This window comes from Rhinoraja longicauda, chromosome 5, assembly GCF_053455715.1.
Source record: "Rhinoraja longicauda isolate Sanriku21f chromosome 5, sRhiLon1.1, whole genome shotgun sequence".
Taxonomy (NCBI): Eukaryota; Metazoa; Chordata; class Chondrichthyes; order Rajiformes; family Arhynchobatidae; genus Rhinoraja; species Rhinoraja longicauda.
The window spans coordinates 22,943,795-22,957,802 of record NC_135957.1 but is presented as its reverse complement, the minus strand read 5'-3'; the positions used below and the strand labels follow the sequence as shown (position 1 = coordinate 22,957,802).

Here is a 14,008-nt window from a genome sequence, read left to right as displayed (position 1 = left end):
TTGTGCATACACTCACACATACACACACACACTTGTGCATACACTCACACATACACACATGAACAAACTCTCATGCATAGTCTCTCGCACACGTGGACTCACGCACGCAGATTCTCACAAAGATGTACACCTGTGTGCACACATGCAAGTGCACATACGCATGTGTGCACACATTCACAAATGCAAAAACGCACACATATACATACATGTGCGCATGTGCACATACAGAGTGGTGTGACCATATCTGGGCCACACGAGCGTTATATTTCACAGAATTATCAGTCTTCCAAACTCCAAACCTAGCGCTCTATTTCTCCGCTGTATTTATATGTTTATGTGCCACCACCGCTGTATTTATATGTTTATGTGCCACCACCGCTGCCCCTCACAATAATGCATCTCGCTGAAGCATTTTTTTTAAGCAAAAATCGCTGAGCCAGTGGAATGTGTGAAGGACAGTGTATTTGCCGTTCTGGGAAGCTTTGCACAAGATAAGGCCGTCTCAATGTGCTCCACAGCCAGAGAGGGGCCCGTGTTGGAAGCCACAACCCATGTAGTATAACCCATGTAGTTCTCCTGAGATACTGCCTGACCCTGACCTGCTGAGTTACTCCAGCATTTTGTGAATAAACAACCCCTGTAGTGATGGATGAAGCTCTGGCCTTCATTGTGAATCTCCCCATAGGTTGTGAACGTGCATGCTGTGGGTGGGGGCTGTGACTACGGAGCGACGGGCGCACAGTGGATGAGTGGCGGTGGCTCACTTACCACGTTGTTTTACCGGAGGAACCAGCCAACCCGATCTGGGTGCCAGCTGAGCCTGTCTGGTGAGACCTGAGGGCAAAAGAGTCACAGCGAGAGGGTGAGGGAAGGGATCACAGCAGCCCACTGCTCCCAACTCTCTCCGGAGGGGGGCGGGAGGACCAGGCTATGTCCAGAGAGAGAGGGAAAGAGAGAAAGGAGAGAGAGAGAAAGGAGAGAGAGAGAGAGGAGGAGAAGGAATGAGGAAGAGAGAGAGGAGAGGAATGAGAAAAAGAGGAATGAAAAAGAGGGGAATAAGAAAGAGGGGAATAAGAAAGAGGGGAATGAGAAAGAGAGAAAGAGGAAAAAGAGAGGAAGCGGAAAAGAGAAAAAGAAAGAGAAAGCAGAGAGAAAAGAAATAAAGGTAGATAAAGGGAGAATGAGATAGATAAAAGGAGGTGAAAAGAGGGAAAGAAAGCAAGATGAAAAGCAGATAAATAAAGGGATGCGAGTGTGGAGAGGGTGCAGGGGTGCTGGGTGCCAGGAGTGCAGGAGTGCTGGGTGCCAGGAGTGCAGGAGTGCTGGGTGTTCGGTGCAGGGTGCTGGGTGCCAGGAGTGTTGGGTGCAGGGTGCCAGGAGTGCAGGAGTGCTGGGTGGTGGGTGCAGAAGTGCTGGGTGCAGGAGTGTTGGGTGCTGGGTGCAGGAGTGCTGGGTGCAGGGTGCTGGGTGCCAGGAGTGCAGGTGTGCTGGGTGGTGGGTGCAGGAGTGCTGGGTGCAGGGGTGCTGGGTGCAGGGTGCAGGAGTGCTGGGTGCAGGGGTGCTGGGTGCAGGAGTGCTGGGTGCAGGGTGCAGGATTGCTGGGTGCAGGGTGCAGGATTGCTGGGTGCAGGGGTGCTGGGTGCAGGAGTGCTGGGTGCAGGAGTGCTGGGTGCCAGGAGTGCAGGAGTGGTGGGTGCAGGAGTGCTGGGTGCAGGGGTGCTGGGTGCAGGAGTGCTGGGTGCAGGGTGCAGGATTGCTGGGTGCAGGGTGCAGGATTGCTGGGTGCAGGATTGCTGGGTGCAGGATTGCTGGGTGCAGGGTGCAGGGTGCTGGGTGCAGGAGTGCAGGGTGCAGGAGTGCTGGGTGCAGGAGTGCTGGGTGCAGGGGTGCAGGAGTGCTGGGTGCAGGAGTGCAGGAGTGCTGGGTGCAGGGTGCAGGAGTGCTGGGTGCAGGATGCTGGGTGCAGGGGTGCAGGGGTGCTGGGTGCAGGAGTGCAGGGTGGTGGGTGCCAGGGGTGCTGGGTGCAGGGGTTGTGTCTGGGGTAGGGTCCACACATTGTGAGTGACCCACCGTGAGCGGTGCCCAGGCCTCCCGTCTGACGCACCGCGACGGCCGGCTGTGACCGGTGGACCCCTGGTGGCGACAAGAGCAAGGCGCTGCATTACACAGAGAGACCCACACACAGACACACTGAAGACGAGGGAGCGGAGGGGCGGTGCGGGGAGGGGAGGGGAGGGGAGGGGAGGTGCGGGGACGGTGCGGTACCTGCATGCGGCAGAGGGTAGGTCCTGTCGGCAAACCCGGACAATCCCGACTCCCGGAACGCTGGTGAAGAAAGTTCACTCAGTCAGCCTGGACTTTGATAACATCGTATGCCAGAGGCAACAGAGAGACAGAGATACAGTGCCCGCTACTTACCTGGTCGCTGCCCAAAGCCCACAGCAGGGAGACCGTAACTTGGAACAAATACAAGGCGCTCGACGTGGGTTAACAAGATTCACCCAACGAGAGCGGCGCCACAGGAGTGCGTTGTGGAAACAAGTGGCACAGTGTTAAGGGACAGCCCTCAAGGAGAGAGCGTTAACGAATAGTCCTGCGACAGAGTCCAGGGACAGAGCGAGAGGGGAGGGGGAGGGGGGAGAGAGAGGGGGGGATAGAGAGGAGAGGGAGGGGGAGAGGAGGAGGGGGGAGAGATGGAGGAGAGGATGGGGAGAGGGGGAGAGGGAGAGGAGGGGGGAGATGGAGAGGAGGGGGAGGGGAGATGAGGGGCGGAGGGTAGAGGAGGGGGAGATGGGGAGAGGGAGAGAGAGTCCGAAAGAGAAGATTCGCAGAGAGAGGGGGCCGGAGAGGGAGGGTCAAGAGTGGACGGTCGGGAGGGGGGGGGGGGGGGGGGAGAATGAGAAGCAAAGATAGGGCAGACCATCAGAGCCTTTTTCCAATGGCCTGTTCCTGTGCCCCTTTGATCCATGTCCCACCCCGACAAACCCCACCTCACTCACCTGGTTCCCTTGCTCCAGGCCACGGCGAGGCGGGCTGTCGAGAGGCGGAGGTCGCCCCAGGGGTTTCGGGCTGGGGGAGTTGGGTCGGGGGGAGTTGGCGCGGAGCCGGCCGCAGGGTCATGGGCTGCCGGGTGATGGAGACGCTGGTGGGTGCCGGTGCTGCTGTGGTCTTCAGCCTCGCTGCTACCCAGAGCCGGAGAGAAACAAGGTCAGTGAACGGAGGGCCGCAGACCCACCCTAACCCTACCCCCTCTCCCACCTCCACCCCACCCCTCTTCCCCGCCCCTCACCACGCTCCTTGCCATCCTCCTTTCTAGCCTCCCCTCTTCCCTTCCCTCCCCTCTCCCCTTGCCACTCTCACACTCTCTCTCACACACACACACGCACACAAAGACTCACACACACAAACTCACTCACAGAAACTCACGCACACAAACTCACAAACACAAACTCACTCACACACACAAACTCACTCACAAACACAAACTCACTCACACACACACACACACACACACACAAACTCACTCACATAGACTCATTCATACACAAGCACCAGTCAAATTACCGGTTCGTATAGTGGAGCGTCTTGGAGGTAGGAATTCCAGGATCGATGGGTAGGTCACTCCTTTCTGTAGTTTGGGAGCTGGAGGAACAGACCAGGAGGAGGGTTAGCTGTGAGATCGATGTCCGGTGAGAGCAGAGGGGAGCAGCCCAGCGATGTCATTCCCACCCTGCATGTGGAGCGCACTCAGCTCTGGGTCAGACCACAGGTCCCACCGCTCGGCGAGCCTGCGATCGCCAAGGACGAGTGTTGTGCTGAGGGGCTGTGGTTCCCGCACAGCTGATGGCGCTTCACCTGAAACAGGAGCCCACACCTTTCTGACCGGTGTTTGGATCACACCGTGCGACCAGGTCCTCCATTCTGACAGGGACCGTAACAAATAATAAATAATATGCCTTTATTGTCATTCAAAATGAATTGAACGAAAATCATTTGCCACGCAGCCACAACAATACAGAGTAAAAGACACAAGACACACAATTTTAACACAAACATCTATCACAGTGACTCCTCCAGGCACCCCCTCACTGTGATGTGACGGGTCAAAGCAAGATAAACAGTTCCCAACCCCTGGAACGCCAGCGGCCGAGGGGAGACCTGATACACGTACATAACATTGTGAGAGACATCGATAGGGTAGACAGACAGAACCTTTTGGAAATGTCAAATACTGCATAGATTTACGGTGAGAGGGGCAAAGTTTAAAGGAGATTGCAGGACGCTTTTTTGACACAGAGTAGTAGGTGCATGGAACATTGCCTGTAGTGGTGGTGGAAGCTGTAACAATAATGGTGTTTAGGAATCTTTTGGATGGGCACATGGATATGCAGGGAATGGAGGGATATGGATTGGGGAGATGAGTTGGTCTTGGCATCATGTTTAGCACAACAGTGTGTGGCGTTCCTGTGCTGCACTGTTCCATGTTGGTACGGTATGGTTGAGCATCTCTGCTTATTAGTTATATAAACAAGTTAGGTTTGTTGTCAGATGCACAGCAGGGTGAGAAACAGGTTCAATCAGTGTGTGCAGCATATAGGCTGCTCCAATGGGATTGGAAAGTCCTGTGATACCATCTCCAGGAAGACGTCCAGTCAATGTGAAACCCCCACTAATGTGACGATTGAAAATAAGCCAATGGAGATTCCAGCCACAGCTGATAAAAAACATCACATGTCGCCCAGCAACACTGCACAGATTTGTTGGTGTTAATCATGAAGAGAGGGAGATTCACTGTTGAAATGACCAGCACAGAGGCAAACCTCATGGAGCAGCCACCTCACAGCTCCAGAGATCCAAAGACAGACACCAGATGCTGGAGTAACTCAGCGGGTCGGGCAGCATCTCTGGAGAAAAGGTGACGTTTCAGATCGAGATCCTTCTTCAGATCCAAGTTTGATCCCGACCTCCGGTGCTGTCTGTGTGGAGTTTACATGTTCTCCCTGTTGACTGCGTGGATTCTGGTTTCATCCCATATCTCAAAGACGTGCAGGTCGGTAGGTGAATTACCCCCAAGTGTAGATTCTGGGGGAATTCGGTGGGAGAAGATAATAATATTGGATTTATGTAAATGATGCTTGAAGGTCAGCACAGGCTGGATGGGCTGAAAGGCCTGTTTCCCAGCAATGGCTCTAAATATAGGTTAGGTGGACGAGGACCCTGCACTGCTAGTATTGGGATCTTACCATTCCTTCAATTTAACCATAATGAGAAGACAATTAGGAATCAGATCATTCTGATCCCATCCCTATCTCTTCGGCTTAGCATCCTGCCACCTGAGAAACAAGCCTTATGTTTTTACCCTTCATTCCGGTCACCTGACAAAATCACTGATGAAATAGATCAGAACTGCCTGGGATCTCAGTAAAGGAAGCTCGGCGATAATTACCCAACACAACGAACGACTCTCTCCACCGGGGGAGGGACAGGGAGCGGATACCATTGGACAAGGTCCCCTTGTAGCTGGAACTGTTGGGAACCTTCCGGACAAGGATCTTCCCTCCTCCACTGCTGATGACACCACTGTGGGAGACAACGGCAGGTTAGTCATTCCCCCAGGTCCCAATTATCATCCACTCTCCATCCCTCCCTCCACCCCTTCCTATCTCCGTTATCCCTCTTTCATAACCCCCTTAAGGGCAGTAAGATAGATACAGAATACTGGAGCAACTCAGCAGGTCAGGCAGCATTATTGGAGAGAAGGAATGTGATGTTTCGGGTCAGAACCTTTCTTCAGACTGAATAGAAACTTAGAAAATAGGTGCAGGAGGAGGTCATTTGGCCAGCACTGCCATTGTGATCATGGCTGATCATCCACAATCAGTAACCTGTGCCTGCCTTCTCCCCATATCCCTTGATTTCACTAGCCCCTAGAGCTCTATCTAACTCTCTTTTAAATTCATCCAGTGAATTTGCCTCCACTGACTTCTGTGGCAGAGAATTCCACAAATTCAAAACTCTCTGGGTGAAACAGTTTCTTTTTGATATAGAAGGCCAGAACAAAACATTGAAATTGGAGAAATCAGCGTTCATACCGCTGAGTTGTAAGCTGCCCAAGCGAAATAGAGGGTGCTGTTCCTCCAATTTACATGTGGTCTCACTCTGACAGTGGAGGAGGCCCAGGACAGAAAGGGCAGTATGGGAATGGGAAGGGGAGTTGAAATGTTTGGCAACCGGTAGGCCAAGGTGTAGGTGTTCAGCGAAACTATTACAGGAGCCTGTTTGGCACAAAGTAACCGTCAGTGCAGTGGACCCACGCCTTGTCAAACCAATACCTTCTAAGTACCATCTTAAAGGGGTGGTGAGATGGACAGCTTTGGGAAGGAAACTCAAAACTTTAGGCAAAGAGAATTCAAGGCGTAACTATTGATCATGGTGTGAGCCGTGAGCAACAATTCAGGTCCTTGGAGCAAAAAATGGAAAAAGTCACATTCTCGCTGCCTCGGCAATGCCACGAACATAATCAAAGATGAGTCTTACCCCAGTCACTCCTTCACCCCTCTCAGGCAAGAAGGACAGAAGTTTGAAAATGCACACCTCCAGATTCAGAGACAGCGTCTTCCCAGCTGTTTTCAGGCAACTGAACCGTCCTATCACCAGCTGGAGTGCGGTCCTGACTTCCTATCGACCTCATTGGACTCCTTTGAGCTGTCTTTAGTTGGACTTTATCTTGCACTAAATGTCGTGCCGTTTATTCTGTAGCTGTACACGGCTTGATTATAATCTTCCACTCTTTTCTTTGACTGTTTTGCACGCAAACAAAAAATATTACCTACCCATGTTCTCCAGAAATACTGCCTGACCCACTGAGTTACTCCAGCACGTTGTGTCTTTCTTTGTTCACCAGCATCTGCAGTTTTTTCCCTACTCTCTCTCTTTGATAAAGTTGACTGCTTTTCTGAGGCAGCGTGAAGTGCAGATGGATTCAACGGTGGGGAATATGGTCTGTGTGATCGACTGGGTCTCCAACCTCTTGTAGTCTTTGGCAGTGTTGTTTTCACTCAAGCAGTGATACAACCCAACAGTACTCTTTCTATGATAAGGGGGAACCTGTGGCTTTTCTGAATGCTTTTGGTTAGGTCCCACATCACTGAGTTATTCATAACATATGTCGATAGATTGCTGAGCATTTAGGGAGCCAAGGGATAAGAGGAGAGGGCAGGAAGTTGGGGCTGGAAACCAACCAGTATCGTGGAGAAGAGCAGAGAAGGGTCGATGGGCTGAATGGCCTACTCCTGTTCAGACTTCCACCCTTTCCCAACCAGCACCACCATGGCCCCTGTCAGTTTGCTTCCTCCGGCGTATCTCCCTCCGAGCGCTCCTCTCCTCCCACTCCTCTCAAACTTAAACCACATTTGAATTCTAACTATTCCTTCTTCTTGTGAAGGGTCTTCAATCAAAAATATGAAGTCTGTTTCTTTCTCCACAGATGCTACCTGACTTGTTTCTGTTTGATAACTCCCACCCCAAGGACCAGCCCAGAGAATTGAGAGAGCAGGGGTGCCCAGGGCCGAGTGGTCTCCCCGTAGTTGGTTCCCAGTGAAATGGGGTGAAGGTGGCTGTCAGCTGCTGGGCAGGGGAGAGTGGGCCGCTCGGTGAAGGTGGATACTGGGCAGCGGAGAGTGGGCCGCCCGGTGAAGTGGAAGGAAGAGCGGCTGACCTGTGGATGGCAGCCACGCAGACGCTGGATACGGAGGCGTAGATATCGGTGCCCCACACTGCCTGCTTGGTGCCCATGCACCCGGGCGGGCATCGCGCCACGAACTCCGACACCTTCACCTTGCCCGCTCGGATATCACAGTCTATCTGAGGCACCGCTGCAGCAAACAACACAAGTGGTGGTAAACGTCGCAGTAATAAAGACAGGGAAACAGTCTGAGATAGCCACAGGAATCAGTTCCACCCAGGGCACCTTCGACCCTCTCTGAACAGCCCCCACCCCTGGACCGGCCCCCACCCCTGAACAGCCCCCACCCCTGGACCACCCCCCTCCCCTCCCAGTTCGCCGGCGCCGGGTTCATGGCTTTGTGCAGTGTTTGGTCGGGGTGCTGCGGAAACTTTGCACCTACATGGCCTTTTATTCCTCCGCTCCTTCCCGCTCACACCGGCGGCCAGGGTCAGCAGCAGGGCTGTGAAGGGGAGAGAGAGAGAAGCGGTGGTCAACACAAGCCACGCCTGGGCAAGAGGACGGAACACAAGCTGCGCGGGTTGTCTGTATTAGTGAGCGCTAAATGTTGAGTCAGTCCACCAGGGAGAACTCACCCGCGCCCTGATCGGTTGCAACCAGCTGGGTGCAAATGGTGTATGGATAGAGAATGTAGGGTTTGATGAGAGTGCAGGAAACGACCTACTGCGCTTTGGGGCATGCAGTAATTATTCAATGGACACCTGCACTGAAGCATGCAGCAAACAATGGGCGCCTGCACTGGAGCCTGCAATAAACAATGGACACCTGCACTGGAGCATGCAGCAAACAATGGACACCTGCATTGTAGCATGCAACAAGCAATAGACACCTGCACTGGAGCCTGCAATAAACAATGGACACCTGCACTGGAGCCTGCAATAAACAATGGACACATGCACTGGAGCATGCAATAAACAATGGACACCTGCACTGGAGCATGCAATGACCACTGAACGAATGCCTGCACTGGAGCATGCAATAGTCATTTAGTGGGTGCTTGCACTGGAGCATCCAAAAAAAGACACTCGTTGCCCAGTTGCACAGGAGCATGGAATAAACAATGGCCTCTTGCACAGGAGCATGCAATGAACACGGATGGGCACCCATGATGAATCGTGCAATAGACTGTAAAATAATCCTACATCAGACTGCTTCAATAACACGGGTGTGAACAGAGATGGGGCGATTGGTCTTTAGTCAGAGGGTGGTGAATGTGTGAAATTCATTGCCACAGAAGGCTGTGGAGGCCTGGTCATTGGATATTTTTAAGGCAGAGATAGACCCTTGATTATATCATATCATATCATATATATACAGCCGGAAACAGGCCTTTTCGGCCCTCCAAATCCGTGCCGCCCAGTGATCCCCGCACATTAACACTATCCTACACCCACTAGGGACAATTTTCACATTTACCCAGCCAATTAACCTACATACCTGTACGTCTTTGGAGTGTGGGAGGAAACCGAAGATCTCGGAGAAAACCCACGCAGGTCACGGGGAGAACGTACAAACTCCTTACAGTGCAGCACCCGTAGTCAGGATCGAACCTGAGTCTCCGGCGCTGCATTCGCTGTAAAGCAGCAACTCTACCGCTGCGCTACATGTGTCAGGAGTTATGGGGAGAAGGCAAGAGATGTGGAGTTAGGAGGGAGAGATAGATCAGCCATGATTGAATGGCGGCGTAGACGTGATGGGCCGAATGGCCTAATTCTGCTCCTGTCACATCTGAACTTATGTAACAGTCAGTTGCTTATGGGGCAATATGTCGGATACAGAGTAACTACACGGCACCTGAGCTGAGTATCACATCCCTTCAGCTACTGACCCATTCAGAGTAGGGGCAGGAGGGACGAGGCTCACATACCGAGCGTGGAGGCTGCTGCAGCAGAGAACCGCATGGTGGGACTGGGGATGCGGCAATGTTAGACTTGCGGCCAATTCACTCCATGAACAAGGTTTCTTCTGACCATGAGATGAAATAACGAGCTGTCATCCGAAATACTGGCAACGAAATTTGAAATTCTTATTTGCAGCAGCATAACAGGCCTACAAATACAGATAATATACAATAGACAAAAACATTCAATACATTATTAAATACAATACTGGTGCAATAAAACCCAAGTTCCTCAATGCAATAAAAAATAGTACATAGAAGTTCATGGTTGAGGTTAGCGGTGTGTGGAGTTCAAGAGCCTGATGGCTGTTGGGAAGAAACTATTCCTGAACCTGGTGACCAATGTTTTCAGACTCCTATACCTTCTTCCCGATGGCAGGAGTGAAATGAGAGCGTGGCCTGGGTGGTGTGGGTCTTGATGATGCTTTTTTGAGGCAGTGACTCCTGCAAATCTCTTCGATGGTGGGGAGGTCAGTATCCGTGATGGACCAGCCAGTGTCTACCACTGTCTGTCGTCTTCATTCCCGGGCGCTGGAGATGCCGACCGAGGCTGTGATGTGCGCAGTCGGCGTGCTCTCCAACCTACACCTATAGAGGTTTAAGAGAATAGCCGCCCTCCCTTCCCACCCGCCACACTGGGTGCACCCGACAAGGTTGAAGCCTCGTTTCAGCTCCAGGGAACAGGAGGGGATGTGGCAAGACTGAAGTTGTGCCCCCTCATGGACTGATGTTCCAGGTGTGGGAGAGGTGCTGTTGGCAGGGTCAGTTAGAGTGGTCGTTGTGCCAGACGCGGGCAGAGTGTGCCAGCTATTTAGTGCACTGTCCATGGAGGAGCCATGGCGAGGTCGGCAACTTCAGCACAACGTGCATTAGTGACAGTGTTTGAGGGAATGATATTGCTAAGCTGCAACGTAATGATTAGGTGGCGCAGCGGGTAGAGCCGCTGTCTCACAGTGCCGGAGACCCCGGTTCAATCCTGACCTCGGGTGCTGTCTGTGACGAGTTGCACATTCTCACTGTGACCTCCGGTTTCCTCTGACGTCGCAAAGACATGGCGTTTGTAGGTTAATTGTCCTCTGTAAATTGTTCTTAGTGTGTAGGGAGCGGATGCATAAAAAGTGGGATAAAGTAGAACTGGGTGAATGAACGGGTGGTCTCTGGGCGGCGCGGACTCGGTGGGCCGAAGGGCCTGTTTCCATGCTGTATCCTTAAATCAAGCAATCAATCTCAATATATGTTTTACCTCAAGCCCGGAATGAGACAGTGCAGGCAGGTTTAAATATCCACAGACGATCTTGTGACAGAACAGCTCTTGCTCACTAACAAACTAGACACGACAGCAGAGGCTGAAGCCTTCGGGAGGGGCTACAACTTTAGACGGAGAAGATGTGGATGTTATTGGTGAGCTGTGGCTGGGACTCATCTCAAAGGGAGGTCGAGAACACAGAACTTTGACAGTGCAGAGCAAGTTATCGAGGTGTTTTTTTGGCTTGGTGGTGGTAGGGTCGATCTGATGTGGACAGTTTTTTGTTGAGTGGCTCGCTTATTGAAGTTCGGGTGACCAGAATGAAAAAAGCAAAACTGTCCGACAGGTTATGAGCATGTTTGCTCTGGTGGACAGGTCTATAATGAGGGCGCACGCCCTCAGAATAGATCACCAGTTTAAGGTGGAGTTAGTCATAGAGTGATACAGGCCCTTGGCCTACTTCCCCACACCGGCCAACATGTCCCAGCTACACGAGTCCCACCTGCCTGCGTTTGGCCCTTTTCCCTCGACCTGTCCTGTCCATGTACCTGACGAATTGTTTTTTAAACGTTGCGATAGTCCCAGCCTTAAGTACCCCCTCCGGCAACTCGTTCCACACACCCACCACCCTTTGTGTGAAAAAAAGATAAAGAGGCAGACACGTTTCTTTTCTGAGGGAAGTTAGACACAAAACGCTAGAGTAACTCAGCGGGACAGGCAGCATCTCTGGAGAGAAGGAATGGTAGCGTTTCGGGTCGAGACCCTTTTCTGAGGGATTTGAGAATTATCCGCCATTGATAGCTGTGGAGGCGGCGGCATTGAATAGGTTCAGGATAAAATAAAGGAGAGATGTATGGTTCCCAATGAGTCCCGGGTTATGGGGAACGGGTAGGAATGTGGAGTTACAACGGTAATAGGGACAGGAGGAGGGGAAATCCCTTGCCCTGTATCCAGAGGCTGCGACCTGTCGTCCCAGGCACCAGCCAGGGGTCACCTTCCCCGTACCAGCCTCCCAACTTGGTCTCGATTTTGGCAGGATCTCAGACTCTAAACTCCAGTGCAGCAAATCCTGTCGACCCGCTCCCTCCTTTCGTCCCAGGATCAAGCCTGACGTGCCTTCGCCGAACTCCCTTAATGGCAAGTAAATCCTTTCTTAAATAAGTAGACCAAACCTCTGCACTGTACTCCAGATGTGGTCCCACACCTGCTCACTGTACGATATGGATAGTAGCTTTATAACATAACTATGGGGATTATTGCATTTTATCATTTAGTATTTTTAATAATAGCAGTTTAATAATAATAATAGCATAATAATAAAACACTAATTAACACTTCCGGCTGCATCTGGGCCACGTTCCAATGATTGCATTTTATTAAAAGTATCGTTAATAATAACAGGAAAAATAATAATCATCCATATACTAAAACTCTCGTTTGTTTGTCTGTTTGTTCCTGAACTACAGCCAAAACGGTACACGATAGCGCGACAATTTTAGGCCCACCTTACTCACCGTCGTCCTTTTGGTGCTAATGGAAGGTTTCATTGAAATTGGTGTTATATTTTACAAGTTATTCACATTTTAAAGTTTAAAAATATCTCCTAAGGAGGGAGGGGGAGGAGGGAGGGAGAGGGGGAGGGAAAGGAGGAGGGAGGGGGTGGAGAGAGGGAGGGGGAAAGGGGAGGGGAGAGGGGAGGGGGGAGAGGGGGGAGAGGGGAGGGGAGGGGGGAGAGGAGAAGAGGGGAGGGGTAGAGGAGAAGAGGGGAGGGGAGGGGGGAGAGGGGAGGGGGCGAGGGGAGGGGGAAGTGGGGGAGGAGAGGGTGCTGCACCAATGCAGGAGAAGTTTGGGCCCAACGGGTCCACTTGGTCTAGTTTTATCATAAAAATAATAAAATGCAATCGTTGGAACGTGGCCCAGATGCAGGCGTTCAGCTGCAGTACCGCATGTGGGCAGAGTGTGGCGCATCTTCCCACGGTTAACTTGGCAGTCAAGTTCAATAACTCAAACTTCTCCCAATAAAATTCTTGGCTGCAGGCAATTTAATTCCTGTCGGTACTAGCTTCGCGAGACCTAGATGGGCTTTTTAGAAAAAAATGCATTTCTCTAAGAATAAAGGGGAGGCCATTTAAAAGTGAGGCGAGAAAAAACGTTTTCACCCAGAGAGATGTGAATTTGTGGAATTCTCTGCCACAGAAGGCAGTGGAGGCCGATTCACTGGACGAATTTAAAAGAGAGCTAGATAGAGCTCTAGGGGCTAGTGGAATCAAGGGATATGGGGAGAAGGCAGGCACCGGTTACTGATTGTGGATGATCAGCCATGATCACAATGAATGACGGTGCTGGCTCGAAGGGCCAAATGGCCTCCTCCTGCACCTATTCTCTGTTTCTATGTTTCTATCCGATGTGGATTTTTAATGGTAGTAATGTGCAATGAAGAAAATGGGAGGGTGATTCTGCGAGCTGCTGTAACGTGTGCACATATAGTACAGACGCCGAAACACACAGCTAGAGAGAAACTTGCATGGGTGTACATCACACAGACACATCCAGCGAACGGACACCCACATAACATGGGCAGGATAACGCCACACCAACGTGCACAGAAAGCAACATCAGGTGTACGGCATTTACAGATTAAAGTGTTATTCATCTGATGACACTCACCGACTGGTTGTAGCAGGGAGAAGCGGGCGATGCGAGAGAACACTGACTCTTTCTGACACTCAGTCTGTGTCTCATAGGCGAAGCCAGATGAACGGGAGCATTGAACAAGGAGGAGCGATGCTGGCCACTTCGCATTCTCGCCGCAGGTCCCCGGCGCTGCAAGCACTGCCCCGCTGAGCTCGGCTCGATTAACTGCCCCGAGTGAAGGGGAGGGAGAGCGGGGTGAGGGGGCGCGGCAGAGTAAGGAGGGGCGGGCTACCGCGGCAGTAAAACCTGCAGCACCAGAGAGGGGTCCAGAGAGAGAGAGTGAGAGGGGGGGGGGAGAGAGGGGGGAGAGAGAGGGAGGGGGAGAGAGAGAGAGGGGGAGAGAGAGAGAGGGGGAGAGAGAGAGGGGGAGAGGGAGAGGGGGGGAGAGGGGTACAGAGAGAGAGAGAGAGGGAGGTTCAGAGAG

At 52.0% G+C, this 14,008-nt stretch overlaps 1 protein-coding gene across 3 annotated transcripts in view; it reads right to left on the bottom strand.

The window, feature by feature from the left end:
• vit (vitrin) overlaps positions 1–13,671 on the bottom strand; it is a 32,389-nt gene extending 18,718 nt beyond the window's left edge. For 2 of the 3 annotated variants that reach the window (XM_078399085.1, XM_078399087.1), the window contains exons 1-10: positions 13,558–13,671; positions 9,612–9,748; positions 8,127–8,186; positions 7,718–7,874; positions 5,447–5,580; positions 3,565–3,642; positions 3,000–3,182; positions 2,266–2,325; positions 2,071–2,133; positions 769–834 (exon numbers count right to left, since the gene is read on the bottom strand). In XM_078399085.1, coding sequence (XP_078255211.1) covers positions 769–834; positions 2,071–2,133; positions 2,266–2,325; positions 3,000–3,182; positions 3,565–3,642; positions 5,447–5,580; positions 7,718–7,874; positions 8,127–8,186; positions 9,612–9,645 — 835 coding nt within the window. In that variant the 5' untranslated portion in view covers positions 9,646–9,748; positions 13,558–13,671. Of the gene's footprint in view, positions 1–768; positions 835–2,070; positions 2,134–2,265; positions 2,326–2,999; positions 3,183–3,564; positions 3,643–5,446; positions 5,581–7,717; positions 7,875–8,126; positions 8,187–9,611; positions 9,794–13,557 lie in introns of all 3 variants that reach the window. The other variant, XM_078399086.1, reaches the window with a different exon arrangement.
• Between the last annotated feature and the right edge of the window lie 337 nt (positions 13,672–14,008).